The 25587-nt window shown below is 36.1% G+C and overlaps 1 protein-coding gene across 6 annotated transcripts in view; it reads right to left on the bottom strand.

Annotated features, from left to right (window-relative positions):
• SLC41A1 (solute carrier family 41 member 1) overlaps positions 1-25587 on the bottom strand; it is a 36764-nt gene that overhangs the window by 10190 nt on the left and 987 nt on the right. For 2 of the 6 annotated variants that reach the window (XM_087929400.1, XM_087929395.1), the window contains exons 2-9: positions 22688-24012; positions 15861-15968; positions 10189-10260; positions 8772-8916; positions 8538-8684; positions 4921-5068; positions 3394-3473; positions 1114-1248 (exon numbers count right to left, since the gene is read on the bottom strand). In XM_087929400.1, the coding sequence (XP_087785526.1) occupies positions 1114-1248; positions 3394-3473; positions 4921-5068; positions 8538-8684; positions 8772-8916; positions 10189-10260; positions 15861-15968; positions 22688-23062 (1210 nt within the window). In that variant the 5' untranslated portion in view covers positions 23063-24012. The remainder of the gene's footprint in view (positions 1-1113; positions 1249-3393; positions 3474-4920; positions 5069-8537; positions 8685-8771; positions 8917-10188; positions 10261-15860; positions 15969-22687; positions 24013-25587) is intronic. The other 4 variants (XM_026715541.2, XM_087929397.1, XM_087929396.1 and 1 more) reach the window with 4 other exon arrangements.

Here is a 25587-nt window from a genome sequence, read left to right as displayed (position 1 = left end):
CTCTCTCTCCGCCCCCTCCCCCAAATAATCACTGGCTGTGGCTGGGTTTGGCAGCAAAATGCTAAAGCGAGCAAAGTGCCCCCAGGGACACCTTTCCTTGCCTGTCTCTGGGTGAGGCTGGAAGAGCCCCCAGCTTTTCCTTGGCTACAGATCTGAACTCTCTCAATTCTCCACCCGGGATCTCACTTTCTCCCACTCCCCTCCCCCCAATTAATCACTGAGGGTGGCAGTCCTTCTATAGGAAGGTGCCTGCTGAGAAGCCCCTGGAGTGGCGGCTGAGGGGCGCTGCCCCCCAAGGAGAGCAAAGCCCCCCTTCTGCCTCTGCTTCTCCCAGAGGCAGTTGCCCCGAGTGCCCTCAGTTCAGACACATACACACACACACACTGCCCGCTCTTCTGTCTCTTTGGATGGTGCCAGGTGGGGGGAGGCTTCCAGCCTGGAACGTTTTATTTTATTATCATTAAGCATTTACATTTTTGTTATAATTAAATAAGTGTGTGCGTGTGTGTATAATTAAATTTATATTTAACATAATTTTTTTTATATTAAATATATTAGCTTTTTAAAAAAAATCATATTAGTGGTCTTCGGGATTGAAAAGTATGAGTTTGGTGGTCCCTCAAGTCAAAAAGGTTAGCTATCCTTGACATATAGCACTTAATCTTAATCAGTTGGATTTAAATTAGGTTTACTCAATTGGGTTTAAAGACATTGCATTCTATTGTAGCCAAGTACTGTTCTTGCTATGTCCTTCCTAACTATAAAAGCAACATTGTTCCTTGTTTTTCATGTCTTATATATATATATTCTAATCAGTGTGATCTTTTGACTAAAGGGTTCAATTCCAATACATTTCAACTTGCTAATGCCTAAAATGCCAATGTGTTGTTGATTCATTTCATCTTTCAGTGAGTTGAGCTTTCCCATGTTCATGTTTCTTACTTTACATGTTCGTATTGTAATTGTGTCTTCACTTCTTGCACGGCAACGTCAGCAACTACATGTCCCAAAGGTTTTAATCTAGCCATGATAATAACATCTTTCCTTCCTGCCTTCCCTCCCTCCCTCCTTCTGATTCAAAGGGAAGTATTCAAACAAAGCAAATTTAGCTACCTGAACTGAAGAAGGTGCTACAGGGACTTGGACACTTGCGGGAGGCTATCCCTGAATTCTCTCCAGGCACCCCACTCATATGGAGATAAGTGGAGATGCGGCTAGCCTGGACAGCCACCAGATTGCCACCAACACCTGTAAGAAAATAGAGACAAGATATGATTAATTATATTACTACCAATGATTCCTTAGCATCAATGCATCCAGAAATTCCTTCCATACTTGTGTACAGCAGACGATTGGCACAATCTGAAGTTGATCACCATCACTTCATATGGGAAGAGCTACAGGAGATCTTATAGGTGGCACATCCAATTTCTACTGTGGTTCCAACACTGTGAAGTGCAATACTGTATCAGTGGTGGACAGAATTCATGATCGAGAGTTTCAAAATAATAATGTAATTGAAGAAGGGATATGTTTTACCACCATATTATGCCATTCACATGAAGAGACTACAAATAGACCCATAGAAAGAGAGTTGGAGATTTCTGTACAGTGTATTAATATTCATTTCCTCTTATTTAACTTTTTGAGTCTGCCAATAACCAATTTCTCCCCAAATAGATCACACTTCTACTAAGCATCTGTTTAAAACACCTAGACTACCACACACCTTCAGACTGGCACTTTAACATATGAATACTTTTCTAATGAGTTAAAGCTCATTAGACCAAATCATTTCACACATAAATAACAATGCATGTTATGATACAAGCCATCGGAAGAAGGAGAAAACTCCCCAACTTTAATGCATTTTAGAAGATATTGATAAATTTATGAAGGGTCCTCATTTAACAACCACTCTTTCAGTGACTGTTCAAACTTATGATTGTACTGCACAAGTACAATTCTACCAATCCCCTGACTGGTCCTCAGAGTTCCAGCGATATCCTCCTGAACACATGATTGCGATCCAGGTGCTTGGTACTTGGCTCGTAATCATGTTACAGCAAGCCACATTTGGACGATTATGATTTCTGATGTTCCCTACTGGCTTCCTACAAGCATACGCAATCAGAAAGCTGGCAGAAAATCAAAAGTCAGTCATTGGAGGTCCTCACTTAATGATCCATATGTTTTTCTCCTAACAATGACAACTAGGACTGCCATCAATAAGTGGTCTCGCGTGATGTCACTTTTTATGACCGCATAGCTTAGTGATGGCAATTCCAGTTCCAATTTGCATCATAAAGCAAGGACTACCTGTATTCACATTTTAGTACTGGTCATTCACAAGTATCAAACTGTTATATTAAGCTAAAACAATTAATCAGGAAACTATATTAAATTTTCCTGGCCAGGTATACTGTTATTCAACATGGTAACTTCTTATATACCATTTTCTTTTGATCTCTTTCCTTTTTTCCCCAGACTTTTCTTGTAATATTTTTGATTTAGTTACAAGTTAAGTTCTTCCTCCCATCCTGCCTCCAATACAAATCTTTCTGCCATTTAAGAGTATGAGTTCAAAATTATGTGAAAAACCATTGTTACACAAAAAGTGTTATATCTGGCATATAAATATAGGATCTCCTACTATCTCAGCAATGTTCCGTCTCTGGTCCCTGTTTGTTACATTTATATTTTTCATTTCTTTTAGGAGCAAAAGACAACATACATAATGTTCAGAAGTCCATGTAGACCTGATAGTGCTGCAATTTAATAACAAGTTAAAACTCCCTTTATTCCAAAATGCATTTGATCCTAGCTGATAGTGTCTATCTTGATTTTTATCTTTGTTTTTTTGTATATGGTTAATTTCTGCTTTTGATGTTCATTTTTATTTATTTATCGTCATGTTTTTCTTTGATATTGTATATCTTCCGAGTCCTTTAGGATAGGGGTGAGTTATAAATAGAATAGAATAAAAGAGTTGGATGGGATCTTGGAGGTCTTCTATTCCAACCCTCTGCTTAGGCATACTAAACATAAGTAAGTAAATATACCCTCGTCCCTTTTTAACTTCACAATAACCCTATAAGGTAGGTTGGGATTAGACATCATGTCTGCCCCATCACCTAATAATATACAGCTAAACATGGATTTGATCCTAAAGCTTCCCAATGCAGTTCAGAATCCTAACCATCATGCATCACTGGCTGGAAAGTTGAAGAAGTTCCTAAACCAGCAATTTCTACAGTTACCCATGGACTCGACGCAAGATTAGTCATGTGAGTTTTCATTCCCACAACATACAGGAATTGAGTATTTAATATTCCACTCTCACCAAGTATTAAATATATTGAAGTTGGTTGCTTAAAACGAAGAACAGCTCACCATTTATAACAGGAGTAAAGACTGCCATTCCTGCAAAATTTGGATCTGACACTGTTTTATCCAATATCAATCCTCCAACACTGCAAAAAGAAACATTGAAAAAAATGGAAGATATAATAGTCAACTGCATAAAAGAATTACTGCTACAGCCTCAAAAACTTGTTTATTTTTCATAATGCTTGGAAAATATTGATGCATTCTAAAAGTACACATGCATTCATAACATACAGTAATTTTCTCAAATATTTGTTTCTTTCAAGCACACCCTGTAAAATATTTTTGAGAACCTACACACCTGTAGGTTGTGTCTAGGTAAGAAAAAAAGAAAAAGACATATTAGAAAATGAAGTTCATTAGTTCATTTCATCCCAATACTGGAGCATTCCATCTATTGAAAGGTGCATCTAGATTTCTTTTCAAACAATTGTCTTTTTAAAATCAAAATTGGGGAAAGTATTACAAATATGTAACTCTAGATTTGTTTAGTTTTAAAATTTGAATAAACTTCTAAAATCATTTTTCTGAATTAAAAGAAAAAGGTAAATTCTATCATTGTATTAATACAGTATTAACACACAACACTGAACAAGTTTCTTAACAGTTTAGTGTAAAGTTTAAGGAAGGCAATTTACACTTTTGTGAGAGAAGAGGATTCCATTACATTTAATCAAGGAGTAGCAATATTGTGATTGTTAGGATAGGGTAATTACTAGTCTATATACTCCTAAAACACTTGTATTAGTAATCTTTAACTGGATGAAACAGTGCATCCTAGAGCAACACTTTTTGAACCAAGGTATCCCAAATGAGCTAAGTTAAAGAATAGATGCAAAATCTGGGACCCAGGATTTTAGAAAATGTCATAAAACTTTTTATGACATAAAATCATAAACCATTTTATGAATAATACAAAAAGTCAAAAAACATTTCCTATTGTCAACTCATGATGTTTGACTGTTAAACATTGGCTAATTTGAAAGCAGATACATATCTGAATATCTCCCTGAATTTTTAAGAATTTTTCAAGAACATTAGGTCTGCCATTGTTGAAGGCATTGAGGAATCTGGTTAAGGAAATATCTCTGAAGTGAAGGGGTCATGGGTGATCTAGAATACAATACTAATACTGAGGTAGGTTAAGTATGGAATTGAAATAATAATTACATATCTAAGTGGGCTTTTTAACACACTTCAGCCTTTGAATGGACTCAAGTATGTTAAATAAAAAAAAATCAAACATCTGTTTTGCCTTTTCAATTTTATTTGGCTCATTGAGCCCAGGGTACCCTCTTCATGAGCTATGTGGCACAGTGGTTAGAATGAAGTATTGCAGGCTAATTCAGCTCACGGCTAGGAGTTTGATCCCCACCAGGCTCAAGGTTGACTCAGTCTTCCATCCTTCCGAGGTTGGTAAAATGAGAACCCAGATTGTTGGGCGAAATATGCTGACTCTGTATAAACTCCTTAAAGAGGGCTGTAAAGCAGTATGAAGTGGTATATGAGTCTAACTGCTACTGCTATCCATACCTGCTAATTGCCATGGCAATGATGACTGGTTCCCAGCCAGAGTATAGTACCTCCTGGGTTGCTGGATTCCGCTTAGCAATGATGATCCAGAGGGGTAGCAGCGCGACAAAAAAAGCACACACTAAGGGATTCACATAAGGCTTGTCTTCTAGATAGAAAGAAGAAAAAGAATTTGAATGAACAACCAGTGCATGGCAGATACAGCAGAACAACAAAATGGCAAGTGAAATATTTATCATATTTCACCTAAAGAAGACAATCATTCGTTTTTAGCCACAGGCAGAAGAGTTTAAGGTGAACACACAAACTATCTACAATTTGTTTTAATGAATACAGATTCCTAAGTCTATATCCCACACCTATATCTTAGAACTTCAAATACTGTCCCTACAGTGTATTTAAGCAAGATAGTTAGGTGGTATAATTGCTATTCTTTTAGGTGACATTGCAGAAATAGTACCTATTTTGCAATTTTTACAGACAACTTTCCACTTTATTGCTAGGAGATTTTTGTTGTTGTTGTTCCTTCAAGTCAGCATGGTCTCCTAGTAACTGCTTGGATAAGTCCCTGCAGTTTTCCTGACAGGATTTCAGAAGTGGCTTGCCATTGCTAGTTTTCTGGGGCTGAGAGAATGACTGGCCCAAGGTCACCTAAGGTGGGACTAGAACTCAGTCTCCCACCTTCTAGCCTGCTGCCTTAATCACTACACCAAATTGTAATTTTTACTATATACTGCTATAGGGTGGCTATGCAACATGTCAGATTTGATTCCAAAAAGCATGATGTTTCAGAAAGCATGATGATGGGAACATATTACTCCTTAAGTTGCTGTGGATACTCCGAAGATGCTGATTTACAGGCAAGTGCTGTTGTGCCTCAGCACATTCCCTATTTCTCCAGACAGGTGAGTAATGCTAAGATTGCCCCTTAATCTGCAAATAATGTGATCTGGATAGTTCCTTTTCTCTTTCCATTAGGGAAGATCCCAGAAGTGAGAGGCAGGCAGGCAAACAGGCAGAGAACATTTGCTTCAGTTGGACTAATCCTCCTGTCTAAGATCATTACTATGGTACCAATTGCTCAATGAGAAGAATCCCAGAAGAGACAAAGGGTCAATTGTTCTGCACACACAGAAACAAATACCCACATTTGTAATAAACCTCCATTATTAAGACTGATATTACTTGTGATATACACATTACACTATTCCCTTTAGGGGCAAGCAACATCCTGTCCAAGGAGTAAAAAACAAATAAGGCATGAGATAAGAAAAAGAAATTAAATAGATTTATATCAATATGTTCACCCTGTTCGTATCTATCTTTGAAAATAATACTTGCTTCTACCAAGTATGTGGTTAAAGTGGTGTAGTGGTTAAAGTGCTAGCCTAGAAACCAGGAGACTGTGAGTTCTCATGAGAAACGAAAGGCATGAAAGCTGGCTGGTCACTATCTTTCAGCCCAAACTACCTCACAGTATTGTTGTTGCAGAAATAGGAGGAAGTAATATGTATGTTTGTCACCTTGAGCTACCTATAAAGTAATAAAGGCAAGATAAAAATCTAATAAATTAATTAAATATGCCACTTCCTTACCTTAAATTTGTCACCTCTCATTTTTTTAAAGAACTAATCAATTCTATTCATCAGTTCCAGCTAATTATAACTTTCTCAGTCTTCTTCCTCTCAATGTATTCATTCTTTCATATATTTGTTTCATGATTTGAACACATATACATTCTCTCTAAATGACTGAACCAATTCAACAAATGTCTTTCATTTTTTTTATTTATTCATTCAGAATTCCTTCCTTCCTGATCTTTTTGTTTTATCACACACACACACTTCTAGAGTATCCCATTTTTACTGCATTCAACATACTGTTATATATCTCATGACATGTACTGGAGTGACAAACAATTCTATGTGGCTATATCACCTAGATATTTCCATAAGTTCACACACCTAGTCAATGTAGCTCTAATATCAACACAAACCTGCTTTAAACATTTATCTATTTAGAAGAATAGGCATATATATTTTAAGAAACAAGGAGTCTTTTTCCCCCTTCGTATTTCTCAGTGGACTTTCTAAAGAGCAAAAGTCTGGTCGGAAGACCCCCTGCTTAGCATAAAACCACAATGTACTTTGCGAAGTTTCTTCACAGCCAGCCTTTTCCGCTTATATCCTTTTCAATCAGAATTTTGCCAAATAGTTTTTCCAGGTTCACTTAACAAGCTAATCCACTGTAAATTCAGCTTTCACTCTTGCTGTTTTCCCTTTCTGTGGGAAACATTTTGCCCTATTATACAAAAAGAAACGACAGAAAAACTGCCACAATATATATTCAGGTGATATATATATAAAAAAACCAAAATAAAAACATATACATTGCTATGCAAACATAAAAGCTACTAGATTGAATAACAAGAGTTAGAAGAGTTTTTAAATCTAAATTGAACCTTGACCACAGAGAGTGATAATTGACAGAGTAAATTCAAAGAAAGAGAGGGAGAACATGTCTCATAATTTAAGTATGGAATGGTAATATCTTTCTAGTGGAGAAAAACAATTTTTTAAAGTTATTGTATACTCCATGATGGAAAATTCAAAGTTCTTCACCAGCAGATAATCTGGTACATTACTATTTCATTAATATCTTTAAAAATTATTACTCTACTCAAAGTCAAAAATCACAAAAATACCAAAGCAGAACAAACATAGGAAGACCAAGATATTTATATGAACAATGCTAACATTCTGCCTATCATCAGACATAGATGCATATACCATTGCCCACTACTCAAACTATACAGCCACTCCATAAGAAAACTGTATTTATTTTTAGCATTTTCTAGTTGTCCCATTTATACCTGCTATCTTCCCATTGTTCACTGTTCTCACATTTTTTCTTGAACACTAGCATTTACAGCATTCACTTCAATTACAACTCCAACATAATACTCTTACTTCTATAGAGAACTATTAAATTGTTCTTTCATCATTCCCTTACTTCACTTTAATCATTTCATCACATTTTTCATTCCAATCCCTTTGCTAGACCCCTTTCAACTCTTCACCCACTTACAACACATTTCTTTATTTTCATCAACATTACTCTGCATTCTCTCTGCCACTTTTATTCATAAGTGTACCTTGCTCTTTTTGGTTACTTTTTTTGAAACTACTGGTAGCTTTTTTTAAAAAGACACATCATACAATATATTCCATCCATCTTTTTTTCAGCAACCATTTTCTTATATGCATTTTTCTTATATCCTGCCTTTTTTACTATCACACAATCCTTTTTTTATACTGTCAACACTATATTCTGCATCTTAATTGGCATATTGGCCCTAAAATGCCAAGACTGACTGTTTGAGTCCTTATTGTTAGCTGAGAATACTGCATGTGGCACACGTGTAACTAATATTGGTAATGTAGTCTGTACCTGCTCTGTATTACTAAAAAGGATGATGTGAAAGTATTACAATGATACAATTAGAGCTTAAAACTAGATCAATGGAAATGAACTACAGAGTTCAAGACATTTAAATACTCCAAAATTTTGGCACATACAGTATTTCCTACTCAACAATGTACTCTTCACAGCCTTACCCAGTTCTATATAGAGGCCCCAGCTTATCCCAGAAAGCAGAGCCAGAGTAATGAGGTCACCAAGACTGGCAGCAATAGGAGTAGCCACATTGTCAGGATTGATACCCATCTTTCTGGAACCAATGATTACGCCAATCATGATCATGCCTAGAGCCCATAGAAAGGAGATGTTAGTGTTACTACACAATGAACTGCAGATGAAATCTCTTTCTCACCGAAGCTTTTGTTTCTTACCCAGCACAAGCGAGGCAATGAAGGCAGTGGCCACACTACTGGCACAAAGGAGAATGGCATGGCCAACGCTGAAGTGTCCATCTGGGATCCAGCCAAATATCACTGCAGCAATTGAAGCCAGAAAACCAACAACTGTTGCTTGAACCTAGAAAATGCAGCCATGTTTATTTGCAGGGGGAAAAAAATAAGTTTGCTTAGATTAGAAAAATATGCTGCCTGATTAATCACACTAGCTAGCTTACATAAATCATAACCATTAATAATAAAATATAAAAGACAATACAGGTAGTCCTTGACTTACAACAGTTCATTTAGTGACCGTTTGATAATGGCACTGAAGAAAGTGACTTATAATCATTTTTCAACTTATGACCATTGCAGCATCTCCATGGCCATGTGATTTACATTTCGATGCTTGATAACCACTTCATATTTATGATGGTTGCAGTGTCTTAGGGGTCATGTGATCATCCTTTGCAACTTTCTGGCAAGCAAAGTCAATGGGGAAGCCAGATTCACTTAACAACCATGTTACTAACTTAACAACTGCAGTGACTCACTTAACAAATGTGGCAAGAAAAGTCATAAAATGGGGCAAACCTCACTTAATGAATTTCTCACTTGGCAACATAAATTTTGGGCTCCGTTGTGGTCATAAGTCAAGGACTACCTGTATACAGTATCCTGGTATCCAGTTAAAACTCATCCATGGAAGAAAACTGTTTCACTGATCTTTTAAAGGAAAACTGGATGAGGCTCAATCTGATTCTGGGAAGCAAGCCATTCTATTGCAAAGCTCATCCTTGGAATCCCAGGAGGCACTGGAGTTCACCCTCTTATCCAAACTGCTTAAGACAGAGAAATTCTACTCATAAAAAATGGTTCCCAACATAAGAAAGGCCCAGATTATTTGAACTGCACCTGCTTACCATCTACTGGCAATCAGTGCTGATCCTGAAAGACAGTTGTTACTCTATGGAAATAACGGGTCCAGCTGCAGTTTTCAAGTGATATTCAGTGGCAGCCTCGTGAAGAGCAAACTGTATTCACTCACATGGAACCATTTCAGAGACTAGCAAATGTCATTCTAATTGTGGTGACAAGAGGACAGAAATAATTGGGTGTCCTAGGTAAGTCTGCCTCTCCACTGCTTCAAACCAGTACTTCCTCAGGTTCCTGCCATCACTGATAAATCCTGATTCTTTTGCTGAGTCACAGGAAAGGACTCAGAACGGTTTACTATTACACTTTAACAGGTTGTGACAGTAGTGACTGCCAAAAGACTGCTTAACATTCTTTGGAATATGACAGATGTATCCAGAAATTGCCCAGTAGTAGAAAATTGCGATTTCCCCTCCCCTACCAGCCTTTTTCCCTGCCCCCATCAGGAAATATTGTCAGATTCTCCAAAATTCACCTGTATCAGAGCCATGTTCCCTATTATCATCTTCCAGAGCTCTTTTGCTGTGTCCATTTGTCCTATGTTAGCCTACAAAACAGAGAAAGAGATTAAAAATAAATAGATGAAGCAATGCTTCCCGAATTATTTAAAATTTATTTGGTATATAACCACAGAAGTATTATGAACAGGAAGACAGGACTCATCATTACAATGCTAGATTTACTGCTTCAGCAATTGTCTTGCCCATCATATTCTTTTTTAATATAGCTTTTTATTAATGTTTTTTAAAAGATTAAAACTAATAAAATTAATATAAAAGAAAAAAAGAAAAAGGGAAAAAACCAAGAATACAAAAAAAGAAAAGAAAAAGAAAATAGAAAATAAATACAGTCATGAATGCTTCTGACCATGACTAAATCGTGTTCCGACCAAACAATTCACAATTTTTTTTTTCTGCAGCTGATTTCCCCTTCCGCGCCATTTTTTTGTAAGTGCCAAATTTCTAAAATTAGTTTCAGGTCATGACCAAAGTTATGGAATGAATTATGGTTGTGACTGTACAAGTACTGGTAGTTTCCAATTTTTTTTACAGCAGTTATAACAACAAGCAGAAAATTACCTCTTACTCTATGGTTACAAATAGAACTCTTTTCTATAATTATTATTTTCTAATCATCAAAAGCCATAAATCATACATTCATTTTTCTCTATTTCATGCAAGATGTGTATAAGGCTTTTCCAGTCAGTAATAAATATATTACCCTTTCTCTAATCAAGGAATTTAGCCATCTCTGCAAGTTTCATCATCTTCACCAACCATTCCTCCATTGTAGATAATACTGAATCTTTCCACCTTTATTTTTAGACATGACAACTGCAGCAAGATTATTATAGCATAAAGTTCTATAACTTTTTTCCAGCTGTTTGTCCATCAATCCAAAAAGAAAAGCCCTGGCTTTCAGTTACATATTAATTTTTAAGATCATCTGAATTAGTGTATTCATATTCAAAGATCTCTCTTTTTTCACTAGTCCAAATATATATACATACATTTTATGAACATATGCATGAAATATGTATATGTGTATTTCAAATACAGGTTAATTACTGCTATCATTATGGCTATATTTATTCAAAATTATGAATTCCATAAGTGCTCCCTACCTCTAGAGCCATCAACCTAACGTGTTCAACCTAACCAGTAAAATGCTCCTGTTATGTTATTGCTTTTAATGGAATATAGGCTAGAAATAGATACATAGATAAAACCAATCATGAATCACTCTACATTGGCATGGTTAAGACTTAATATAGCCATAACAGCTTGTTATTGGCTCAGCTGGGTGAACTCACTATGACTAACAAGCCATGATAAAATATAATGGCTTAAACACATAATCTTAAATCAAAATATAATATGAATGTATGAAGATCATCAGGACAGGAGCAGCAGTTACTCATGGCAATGGGATAATGTTACATCAGTGACCTAAGAATGATCACCAGACCTTTCTATAATTCCCCTTTTCACATTTACGTTTGCCCGTTTACTAGGCAAATTGGCTTTTTGTCTCATTTATGCTTCTTTCATGTTTCACCAGTACAAACAGAAAGGAAAACATCACCAGCAACAGAACTGCTTCAGAGAAAAAGACACATAAAGCTGCTGGCAGTCCCAACTCTGGCAAGGTCCAAAGAGAAAGATAGGACACAAGTCATTCAGCTTACAAAATTGTATTTAGTTCTACTGTTGAATTTGGCTCAGGAATTCCTTGTTCCCTTGCAATTAGATTAGTGATCCAAATAACTTGGCTACTGGCAAAAACAAGTGTTTAATCTCCTGCACAGAATGAATGTGTTCTCCTTTCTTAAGTAACACAAGAAAATTATTTTGGAAGATTTAATGCACATCAAATAAGAACCTGGAAGCAATTCTAAGCTTCTTTGTCATACAGCATAAAGATCAAGCAAACTGATTATTAAAAGCCACTCCAAAATATTTCCTGATGAGGCTTTTGAGTCTCCCTTGGAAGGCTTTGATTAAGGGAGCTCATGTAATTTCAACATACATGCTTAAGTCCTTTCAAGAGAGAAGGGATACTCTTTGAAGTCACAACTTACTGCTAGCTCAAACTTACAAAACCTTATTGTGAGTAAGAGCAACATTTTTGAATCCCACATGATGCAGTTTCAGTGTAATTGGTAAGCTGGACATCATTCTTCTTGCACAGACGTCAACGCTGAGGAAGCATTCATGTAGGTCTCTCTATGGGGATTTCCCTCATACAACACTTTAATGCAGTAATAAATAGCACATGCCTTTCCCCACCCCCCCAAGGCAGAGGCAGAGCAACAAGAAGAGGAGGAGAGAAAATAAAAAGCTTTGTTTCTCAGCCAAGCTCCTCTTGCTGCCAGCATCTTTCAGCTTTGCTGGAATACAGCAAGAGCTTCAGTGATCAAACTGTGACTCGTGCTCCATAGAAGCACAGCTCCAAAGAGGACTGAGGAAGAAAACAGTTCTCAAGTCAAGGTCAAATAAAAAACAACTGGAGAGTTCTATAGTAGGTTTAAGGTTATGACATTTGTACAGGGAAAGCCAAAGCCCTCCCCATAATGGGAATTTGGTAACTGCCAAAGAAACAATTGCAGAAAGTAGCAATAGCATGATTATATGAAGGAGTCTTCAATGTTGGGGAATATTTTCTGCACAATAATAACTTACATATATAAGTTCATATGTATTACACTAAGCTGTGTTTACTTTTAACTTCAGGCAGTGTAATAAGCCATATTTGACAACTTTCATATGTAATATTAAGTGATAAACCATACTTTATCAACCACAATGGTCAATATTCACATTATACTTTGCCAAAATCAGGCAATCTATGAAAAATATGAACCTGTTTTCACATCCTAGAATGACCATTCATAGATTTATGCAATGTTCAAACCATGATTAGAAATTGAGGATGCATCTCAAAATCAGTGTAAATTTATCTGCTAATTGGGATCATTATAAATAGGCAGACAATTCACTGGCTGGGTTCACACATTTCGCTTAAACTATAACAGTTTTTAGTTAATATATCATATGATGCCAGTCCCCATGGCTTACTTAACAAACCACAGTTTAGTAAAATTATAAGCCACAGAAAGTCAAACATCATTACATTTCTACTACAGTTCTCTTATAACGTATCTTCAGAACTTTAATAGGCCAGTTGGTATTGATTGATTGCCCTTCAGCATTGGTGTTCATTATCATTGACTCATTGGTATTCCATTTGAACCAAGATTTTGTCCCTGTGATAAAAGAATTCCTGAAGCAGTAACCAATATTTTGCTAGATCACTATTGTACAAGTGTGATTTCAGCTAATGATTCCCCATCTAATCAGCTTTTTCTGAATCCAGCTAAGTTTATAGCTATACCATAGTTTGATTATATCAGCATTAGAATTATTAAGTTTTACTATGCTTTTTAGTCTCAGAATTTATCTGCTTTTGAATTGGCCAATTATTGTAATAAAGCTTACTATAACTGCTACTTAATGTTAGGCATGGCGGTTTCATTCACAGGTATAGTATATATGGTACCTTGCTCAATAGTAGTAACTGTAGTTACAGTAGTAATAGTAATAACTGCGAAAGGGATCTCGGACTCCTAGTGGACAACCATTTAAATATGACCCAGCAGTGTGCAACAGCTGCCAAAAAAGCCAACACAGTTGTAGGCTGCATAAACAGAGGGATAGAATCAAGATCGTATGAAGTGTTAATAGCACTTTATAATGCCTTGGTAAGGCCACACTTGGAATACTGCATTCAGTTTTGGTCGCCACGATGTAAAAAAAAAGATGTTGAGACTCTGGAAAGAGTGCAGAGAGGAGCAACAAAGATGATTAGGGGACTGGATGCTAAAACATAAGAATGGTTGCAAGAACTGGGTATGTCTAGTCAAACGAAAAGAAGGACTAGGGGAGACATGACAGCAATGTTCCAATATCTCAGGGGCTGCCACAAAGAAGAAGGAGTCAAGCTATTCTCCAAAGCACCTGAGGGCAGGACAACAAGCAATGGGTGGAAACTAATCAAGGAGAGAAGTAACTTAGAACTAAGGAGAAATTTCTTGACAGTTAGAACAATTAATCAGTGGAACAACTTGCTTCCAGAAGTTGTGAATCTTCAACACTGGAAGTTTTTAAAAAGATGTTGGATAAGCATTTGTCTGAAGAGGTGTGGGGTTTCCTGCCTAAGCAGGGGGTTGGACTAGAAGACCTCCAAGGTCCCTTCCAACTCTGTTATTCTATTCCAATTCCAATTCCTATTCTATTCTATTCCTATTCCTATTCTTCTAAAGAGTCATAAAGTAGATTAACCTAGCAAAGATATAATTACATCTAGTATTTGCTGAATGCAGGAAATGGGAGTGAGGGAGAAAAATGGCAAAAAAATTGGATTTGATTAAGAAATATTTAAGTCCTCCGGTGTCTTACAGATGTTTGCCGCATCTCCCCCACCTCAACTTTTTCTTTAACAAAATAAATCCACTTCTAATTTTGATTTTTGTTTTGGCTGACCAAAACCATTCCTTTCAAAGTTATTTGCAATCTTGCAGTCTGTGTCATACAAACACAACTTTACATTTCTCTCATGATTCCTAAATTTCTTTTATATGTCAGCCGTTCATCCTTAAAAAAATAGACTGCCGCTTTAGTTGTCATAAAAAAAAAATATCCATAGTTGAGAATATTTTTATTAGAATCCCACCTTTCTTCAAGTAAGGCAATTTTCATCATAAAGAGATACTTCCAAGACCAAATCATCTGGCACATCACCTTGGAATCACCCATTATTCTCAAGCAAGAGGTTATTACAACATTTCTCTCTATTTAGCAAAGTAACTTTGTTTTCCTTTGCATCTTAAAAATCAGTTTACTCTGAATTATGCAACCTTATAGAATTGAATAGGCTGAGATATTAAAAAATAGAATCTGCTTTTGTATGCTGAAATAATGGCAATTAAGAAGTTCTGGAAAATTATAAAAATATCAAATCATTCATCATATCTCAGAAAAAGAGGTAGTCATACAACCAGTGATCTTGGAACTTGACGTCAAGCACAAAAGTAAAAAAAGAAAATAAGAAAGGATAAAAATTAGCAAAATGTGAGCTTACACTATTTCTTTTTAAAGAAACAGATATGTATTCCTCCATGCATGCCTCCATGGTTTCATTATCAAACTCCTCTAACTATATCTTATACCTTCCATAAGAATTTCTAAATTTTCATGTAGGTTTTGCAGTAACATGGATCAAATGGGAAGGCAAGAAAACATGAACAACAATGAATTTTTGGTGGATAATTTGGAATCTAGGACAGTTTTTATATTCTGTCCACATCTGGAAAAAAAATGACAATACAGTACCTGTTTACACACAGACTCTGTTCTAATTGTCTAGCAGTATTAAGCTATATCATAACAAGGTAGAAATTATATTGTGATTCTAAAACACTGGCCATTATGCTTCATTAATCAAACTGAAAACAGTTGCCTATACATAAATTCCAAATGTAGATAAATTTTGCTTGTAATTTAGCTGCTTCATTTTTTATTTGAAGTGGTTGATACTGCTTGAAAATGTGTTCACATAAAAACTTTGACAGATGATTAAAATACTCACAGCAGTAGAAAGGCGAGAAGCTAATGTCATCTCCAAATTCCCTTTCAGCCCCAAAAGAGCTGGAACCAGGATAAATACTTCAGTCACATACTTGAAGACATCCCAGTGCTATAAAACCAAGGAAATCATCAGGTTCTAGTAAGAGATTGTTCAGCAAAGACTTATTTTTCAAATATATCATTAAAATTTCTAAGATTTTTCAACACTTACCAAGAGATTCTGCCAAAGCAGACTGGCTATCAGAAAAAGAACATGTCTTGTTATTGATGTTCTGCTACTTTGAACAGAGGATATTTGGCTATGCTTGGACAATAGAATAAATTATTTTTATGTTGATATAGGGCAATAGAATATACATATTGTGGAATGAGTCACAGAATCCTTTGCAATGGGCAAGAATTTCATGACCAAAGATTAAGGCTTATATGGCTTTAAAGAATTGCAATTGCAACAAATGTATAAAAATGGCCACTAAAAATTGTCTCCTGCTTAATGGAGAGCAATCACCTTCTTTTGAAGGTCTAGATATATCTATCAGAATTCTATAAAACATCTAAAACTTTTAGAACAGAGAGATATGAATACCGTATACTATGGCATACCTTGTGTGTGAAGTTTTATGTGGGAGCATGACGTAATGTAACATCTGTGTGTCTCTACTTTGAGAGCTTAAGTGAAGGTAGAGTATATATACCATTCTAATAGATTCTATATATTCTTTCCTGCAATAGCTCCTTAAGTTAATACAATCTATATAAACACCTAAAGTTCAAAGGTTCATGAGTTCAATTCATAGTAGAAGATTAAAATATCACAGAATAACACCTGGCTACCAATGTCTCATGAGTTCCAAATAGGACAAAATTGGTCACATAATGCCTGCTTGTTAGTCAAGGTGTAATTACAGAAATTAAAATGATTATAAAGTTACAATCTTGTCTGCAAGGTCCTGGGAGTAAAATTCATTGACCAGAGTTGAGCATATAAACACAGATAAAATTGAAGCTTTTGAAATTTATCTTATGTAGGTAGGAGTCAAACATGGTAATTCAGAACTCTAGATCAGGAACAGCAATAAGAAGGTATTTTCCCCCACATTCTGCATTATTTTCATTATATTTCACCTTTCTTCCCATAAAGAGATTACAGGGTCGACCGTCTGATTAAAGCAAATACACAAATATGGGCAAAGGAAAAATTGAGGTAACTAAAAGGCATAAACTCATTTCCACTCATCCAAAGACTTGTAAACATCCTGTCCCTTCCAGGATACACTTGAACACTCTATATAAAGGGCAAAACATGGTTTTCTTCAGCAATGATAATTACAGAGCAAAGAGTTTTTGGAATAGAAAAGAAAGCCACAAAGGCCACAGAAAAGGCATAAAGCTTTCAAAATAATACAAAATTAACTTTCCAGTAAAAATGGATGTCTGAGTTAAGAACCCAAGAGGAGCTGTGCTGGACCTAATCCAGCATTCTGTATCCCCCACAGCCAACAGGATGCTTATGGGTAATGCACAAGGAGGACATGACACAACTGTATTCTTCGTCAACAACTACATGGAGTAGCCCAGGGGTCGCCAATATTTTGGACCTCAGGGACCACCAAACTCATAATTTTAAATCCCGTGGACCACTAATATGAATTTTGACTGATGGTGGCTTGCTGACTTTGGGGGGAGATGGAGAGAGAGAGACAGATCCAATCTAACCTTGGAGGGCTGGCGGTGATATTTTCTCTCTCTCTCTCTCTCTCTCTCTCTCTCTCTCTCTCTCACACACACACACACACACACACACACACACACACACAGAGATGTCCCTCACACACAAAAACACCCTCCAAGGCAGCCACATTCCTTCACTTATTTGCTTTTCAGCTCCGTTTTCAGGAAGGGAGGGGGGGGAAAGGGTATCTTGCGATCCCAAATAAAGAACAATCGATCGATTGGAAAATGGGGTGGGGGATTTTACTGCAGACTTTTTTTGGGATTTTACCTGGGTTTCTGTCTGCAGAGACAGAGCGGGGTGCTTTGGGGTGACATTTCTCTGGGGACGACCAAAATTTTCTCATGGCCCACCAGTGGTCTGCAGCTCACTGGTTGGCGACCACTGGAGTAGCCTATTGCCTCTATCCTGAACTACCTATAAAGGCATAACCACTGATATTTCTTAGATTTGTCTAAAAAAATCTTGCTTTTAAATCTTCACCATTCGTTTCTATCATAATGGCTTGATTCATACATTGCAATAAACCACTGTTTATTTAATCATGGTTGATTAAGCTATAGTTGCTGAATTTACATAACACCTTAGCAATAAGACTTCCACCATGGACTTCTTTTCACGTTGGTGTTTGCCAGGTCAGGATACATCAGTACTTTCAAAGTGAAAATTTGTTTTTACTTTACACACACTGATATAGAGGTGTAGATATAAAAGTATAGCTTTTACAGATATCTTTAGTTTTACTTTAGTATTACTTTCAATATTATCCTGTTTAGCTCCGATGCGATATCTATGGCCCAATACCTACTTTATCTGCCACACAGGTCAGTTGTGCTTGGATGATAAAAGATGATCAATTCACAGCTGAACATACGGAAAGCATTTGGAACCGAGAATAACAATCTCAGGAAACCATTCACTCTTTTCTTTCAAAAAAGAGATCTGTTCTTTAAAAATATAGTTTTCTCAGTTAAAACTAAAAAACATTAAAAGCTATGAAGTTTAGTGTTACTTTTTACCCATAGAAAAGGGATATTAAACCATGACCTGTAACAGATATTTTTTGACTCACTGTAGTGCAATCTTTTAAAAGTCATGGACTGAGGCCAGCCAACATGTTCTTCTGTCACAATGATTATTTTTAGTGCTGGCTGGCAGAGACTTATGCAACACTACAGTGAAGACTTCTTGGGTTGAATATCTCAGTTTCTACATACATGAAAACACTGTGGGGTTACATCTGACAACATTTATGTGCATACTTATAAATCTGTGTGCTACTGAATCCATTCAGAATCACAATGCCTTTCAGTTAAAGAAAAACAATACTTTGGTGAAAGAAAAGGGGGAATTTCAACTCTTAGAATGCATTGTTATATTTGTTCAATTTACATTTCATGTTTTTAAATCATTTGTTATTTCTAAGGATATTTTAGAAAAAAGACTTGTCTTAGATTGAAAAGGAAGCAAAAGATGTATGGCCTTTCAATAACAAGTCCATATATTTTAGGCCCTTCCTTTATCCCTATGCAACTTTTAACTAGCTAAAGTCAAATCTGTTCAAAATTATGCATTTTCTACTGTAATCTTGAACTATAAAATCTCAAAACCTCTACTCCAGGTACCATCAACAAAGGCCAAATCATCCATCAACTACTTTTGCCTCTAAAGGGAATCTAAATTATCTGACACATAAAAATCCATCTATGTCAATATCCATGCTGGTTTAAGAGGCTGTACTGGCCTATTCTGAAACTTATCTGCTTGAAATGTTTAAATGAATAAAAAGACATGGATCATTCTGAACCATTAATACTTGTTACAAGACTTGTTACAATAGTAATTTTGTATTTTTATATTAATTACATCCTATTCCTGTAATCACATGTTGACTCTCATCAATTCTGATTCACAGAACATTGCATTTGTTCCATGAAAGGAAATCTGTTCTGATTTCAACATCCAAAGACTAGACCAGTCCCTCAAATCACCTCCAAAGGATGGAAGGGAAGGGAGAGAATATGAACTGCACTTATTCTGCCTCAGGCAACACATTATTTACAGTTCACCTCCCATGAGTGATCATTACAAGCAAAATGAGGAAAATTACAACTATTAGGCAGTAGTTCAGCTTTGTGTCTCAGGACAATTAGATAAATAAGTAGAAAGATTCTGTAAGTGATGGAAATATGAAAAATGCCGTTCTTGCATACTTGGCACACAAAGCTGTAACAGCAGCAAAACAAGCTTTGACATAACTTTAACAAATGCATCTACCTTTAGTTATGTTACCTGTATTTTCACAGATCATTGTAAATACCAATTATGTATTTTTATTTGGGGAAGAGCATTTCTGAATAGCAAATAACAGTGAAATCTGATATACCCAAAAGACATGACCTGTGAAACCATAGTATAGATTTCTCAGTAACCATTCCCAAGTAGGTGTTAATGCAGACAAATCTGCTGGATGGAAATTTTTCAGTTCTGAAATTTAGTGTCTCACAATCCATTAGCTTCCTGCTCTTGAACAGTATTAGAACTTCAGCTTGTCCAAAGCAGTTTTAACCTTTTATCTATAAATACGCATGCTTTGGTGATCAAAGCAACTCACCAAATACTATAAAATCTGATCAGAGGTTAAGTAGGATTCTGGGTTACTTGTAGATAATTTTAAAAAATGATCAAATTTGTATATTATAGTTCAGAGAACTTCCACATCGCAATGAAAAACTGGTTCAAATTGAAATGATAAAAACACTGGATTCCCATGCCCATTAAAGCAACCAAAATATGCCTCAAGAGATGTTTCACTGTATGCAAAACAGAAATACAATTCACTTTACGTAAACAGTACCTACTATCCATGAAGCACAAGGAGGTAGTCCTTTTACATAAAACAGTGACCATTCTTCTTTCTGCATTTTTCAGAATTATGCAAAACCATCTTAACTTATGTCTTTACCACACCCCTTTAGCAAACCAATCATTTGATTAGTACCAAGAGATACTTGAAGAACTTTAAATGGCTAGGGGGTAACCTGATCATCATTACAGAGCCACTGTTCATCCCGGTGCCAAATTACTATATTCCATCAAAGTGATCTTTTGCCCAGGATTCTCTCCATTAAGTATAAAATTGTACATATTTCATAACACCAGGAACATTGGCTTCATAGAGCTGATGAACAGAACTGTAGAAGCAGAAAAAATAGCTGTAAGCATGTCCCCCCAAAAACTAACCACCAGAATTTAATAGTTACACTTGTATAGCCTAATCTACTTTTCCTAAGAAAAAAAATCTCATGTTAGTTTAAAGTCCCCACCCCCCAATTCCTAACATATCTCTTAGACCTCAAAAACTATGACTTAATTAGTTGATATATTGGAATATTATTCATTATACAGGCTTTTTGGCAGCAGGTTGTTAGGGCAGTCCACAAGTATAAAATAAAGAAGCACCATAAAAGAAATAACAGTTTAAAACCAAAATTTGTTTCACACAATGGCTACAGATAGACCACCTAAACACAGGGGTTTTCAATTCAAAATGCTAATTTGAAGCATACAACATTTCATTTAGTGACTGTTTGAACTTACAATGGCACTAAAAGAAGTGACTGTTTTGCATACTTTTGACTGTTGCAGCATCCCCCTGGTCACAGGATCAAAACCTAGACACTTAGCAACTGAATCATATTTATGTTGGCTGCAGTATCCTGGGTTCATGTGATCAACTTTTGCTAGCTTTTGACAAGCAAAGTCAATGGGAAAGCCAGATTCACTTAACAACCGTGTTACTAATTTAACTGCAGTGATTCAAACAATTGTGGGAAGAAAGGTTGTAAAATGGAACAAAACTCACTTAACAAATGTCTCACTCAGCAAAAAAAATTTTGGGCTCAATTGTGGCCCTAAGTCCAGGACTACCCGTAAAAGCATTTTTGAAGTAAAAGGACAGACAACAGCCGTCTCTTTACCTAATTTAAAAAAATTAAAACTGATATATTAATGGATAAATTTTCAAAGTTATGTATCATTGGCCAAAAGCACTTTTTTTCTGAGTATAATCATTTAATGCTGGCTCAGATGAATAGGTGTTGTAACAAAAGGAAATGTTATAACTGCTTAAGAAATAACTGTTATTCCTTGGACATAACACTTTAAACCAAGACCACTTGATAATAGTATGCCATTGCCTATTTCCTATAAAAGCCATAAATTAGATTCTGCAAATTTAAAGATCTATTCCTGAATAAAGGAATCAAACAAGTTATAATCCTGAACTTTAATACAACCCAGTCACACATTCTCACTGCAAAGTAATTCAGAGGACAGTGACATTGGAATCTTAGAAATTCAGTTCCTCTATTTGAAAAATGGTTTAATTTCACATGTCAGCTAAGATGTCAACTAGTCTGCTGGAAGCCTCAATTGTCTTAATATCTATTGCACAGGAGGAAGAACCTGAATTTGGGCACAGCCAAATCAGGACTTAAGACTGCAAAACATTAGGATGCTTCTGAATTCTCAACTATATCTTTTGGCCATCTAGCAATTGCTCTGATTTATCAACATTTAAATCTTTACCAGTTTTGATCATTGGGTACTTAATGACATATTACTGCAATTAGAGTCATCCCAGATGGACAACGTTGAAGATACAAAGAAAGTACTGAAAACGTTATGGTGAATTAGAACGTATTTATTCTATTTAAAATGAGTTTTGAGAAGAATCCTGAAGATATTTTAAAATGCTCTTTTGATAACAAGAGATAGAAACTTATTGGAATTGCTTAAAATTGAAAATCATAAGAAAGATCTTGAACGGATAGGAGAAGAGAATGAACAGAGTTTCATTCAGGAACTGCAAACATTCTTTCTCCCTTAATTTTTAAGGTGGGATTCTTATTTAAGAATCAATTAAGAAATAACAATATGTCTGACTCCAGAATGTGCAATTTACTAACTAAAAAGGAAACTTTAAGACTTCTAGAGACACATAAGTGCTTGTTTAGTATTTAACTTATACAAGGAGTAGAGTTACAGACTCATAAGAATCTCATACCATACTTTGTAAAAGAGTTCAGTCTTACCTGTACAATATCCAGCACCATTCCAGCAGCTACTGTTCCAAACCCTGCCAGCAGGAATGGAAAAAGGACTTGTAGACCAATAGAAAAAGAAGTCTCTTTGAGAGGAGAGGTTGGTTCTGGACCCCGGTCTGTACTAGTATCATCGCTTTCAGTAGCTTGGCTGCCATTTTCCAACAGGGCATCCTCTTCACGCACCCCTTTTGCATTGGCTCGGGATTCTATCACCACCACTTCCATGCCTCCTCCTTCTTCTGGTTCTAAAAAATCAGAAGACTCAACAAGATGTTCTCGGTCAGGGCTGGATAGACAGTCTATAGGCCCAGCCACAATGGGCAGCACCACTCCATTGGCATGATGAGCCTCTTTTAGTTCCATCTTAGATGTTATGTTGCACAATTATATAGTTCTTCTTTATGTAGCACTGAAGGCAACTGTTAGGACAACAGACTTCTGTTTGGGGGTTAAGCTGATATGGCTTTTGGCACATAGAAGCCAAGTCCCCCAACTCTAATATTCTGTCCTTAATTGAAAGGTTGGCACCCCTAAGAAAAACCCCCATCAAGCACAATTCAGAACTGGAGTTGAGTTCAGAGAGCAGAGAAACTACAATGGTTTCCAATCAAATCAAATCCACTCCGGTTTACTTTTCTTGTAATTTAACCTCCAGAAAGGAATATCCAGCACACTTAAAACACAATATAAAATGCCCAGATTATTGATTTCTTTGGTCTGCAATTTTCAGAACATAATCCAAAGCGGTGTGCTGATTTCAGGTTATGTTTCACCGTGACTGCTAGGAACAGTTCGGCTGCTCTTCAGAGTAGAGAAAAGAGATCCTTCAGTAAGGCACTTTGTATAATAGTCTTTAAAAATAGCATGAAATGAATTTGGATCCAAGCTTTAAAAAAACAAGATTAACAAAATAAAATCTGAATTCAGCTTTGCAGTCAGTTTCTATAATCGAGACTTTTAAAGAGAAAAAAAAATCAAGCTCTTATATTACCTCTTTCTAGAATGGAGAATGCTAGTTCGGTCAGAGCTGACATGCTGCTATGTGACTCTAGGTGATTATGAAAGGCTTGATTGACATCTTGCCGTCTCCCAACTTCAAGTTCATGTTCTTGTAGGACAGCTAGGTTATTGGTTGCCCGTAAGAAGAGCTGCCCTTTTCTCTGAAAGGATATCTTGCACTTTACAACCCAGGGCAATTAAGATTTTTATTTAAAGCAGCATGAAGTCCCTGGATAGGCTTACACCGCCAGCTCGTCCAATGTCAGCAATGACAAAGTATTTCATAGACTCTTCAAGGATCATACTGGTCTCACCTTAAATATAGAAAAATGGAAAAGACATACTGTATTTTTCAAAAACTTAGAAAAACTTTCATTTTGTTCTTCCTCCCTGTGTATTAGCTTTACTTTCCCTATGCTAGTAAAAAGCCAAAAACTCTATATGCACACATATGGAAATATAATAGCAGCTGCAAAGGAAGAGGGTCATATGTTTCCGCTCTCACCATCACATCTGCCCAGCCCCTACTTCTCTCTTTTATGTTAAATGTCATTTAAGATTGTCATCAATAAGAGTCACAGGATATATTGCATAAATGTATTTCATGCAGAGGATGAGACTATTATAGTATTTGTTGTTAGTGACCTAGTGTAACTTCAGCCAATGAATATTGTTGATGTAGCTGGTAAGCTACATCTTCGGAACATTTTGGGGACACGAAGCTAAATCGCTGACAGTTTTTCTCTGGAATAAGTATAGAAATAGGGAAACTTACAGCAGAAACATGAATGTGCTAATGTATGTACATTACTGCCCTCTGCTGTGCTGTGTGTTTGATGCTTTTTACTCCAACAGCTAACAAATTTTGCTTTAGAGCATAAGTTCCACATTGTTTTCTGACTCTGATTACAAACACCCTAATCCATATTTTATTGAAATAACCTTCTCTCATAAGCTCATGCAACACACTAAAACATAGATAGGCCACACTAGAAAGGTTGTACCCAAGCTTTACACTGCAATACACTGAGCCACAAATTATCCAACCTCATTTTTGATCAACATGTGCACATAACTCAGCTATTACCTAAAAGATGTAACCCATCCCACCATTGCGTTTTGTGGCTAGGTATGCTGTATTAATTCATCCACAACAGTGACTAAATCATAATTAAGCTAATGTGATCTAGTGCACTATGTAAAAACAGAGTTTCATTACATCAAGAGGGCCAGGTAAGAGTTTCCTTGAGCTGTAGTTCTCCAACATCTCATGTAGGTGCACTTCCCCAAATTCTTACACAATTTACCGAAGAAATTTTATGAGCTAGTTTTATTAATGTACAAGGAATCCTACAGGTAACAAGTCACTTCAACACACCATATCTCAACATGTTTTTAACTGCTTTATACTAAATTCTAAAAGCAATTATATTGTCATTAGGTAGGCAATGTTGTTATGTGAATTCTGGAATCATTCTGAAGAGTTTTTTAAACCCATTGAACATCAACCAGTCAAAGTTCTGTAAGAATATATGAGCTCCCACTAGTCCATGAGCATATTTTTGTATTAAATGTGGAAACTATCAAGCTTCCTTATGTTCTATTTGCAGTTGGCCTTATTGATTTATGAAACAAACAAACAAAAACCTGGAAACTTGCTATGTCAGTATAAGCAATAAATAACATGTTTTTGAAAGAGGGCCTTCAAGAGCCTTGAAATCCAAGGCTGAAAGTTCATGCATAAGGAATGAACACTGGGCAGAGACTTGCTCTCAGACAGCTATGTAATCCATGCAACTTTATATTCAAAGAAAGTTGGGATGTGCTATCTTCACCTAGGCTTTTAAGTGAGTGCTTGCTGTCTTTTGTCTAATGTCTTTTATTTTACC

The sequence above is a fragment of the Pseudonaja textilis genome, chromosome 3 (genome assembly GCF_049901715.1).
Source record: "Pseudonaja textilis isolate UNSWEBS1 chromosome 3, rPseTex1.2, whole genome shotgun sequence".
Taxonomy (NCBI): Eukaryota; Metazoa; Chordata; class Lepidosauria; order Squamata; family Elapidae; genus Pseudonaja; species Pseudonaja textilis.
This window is presented reverse-complemented; position numbering and strand designations above follow the sequence as displayed.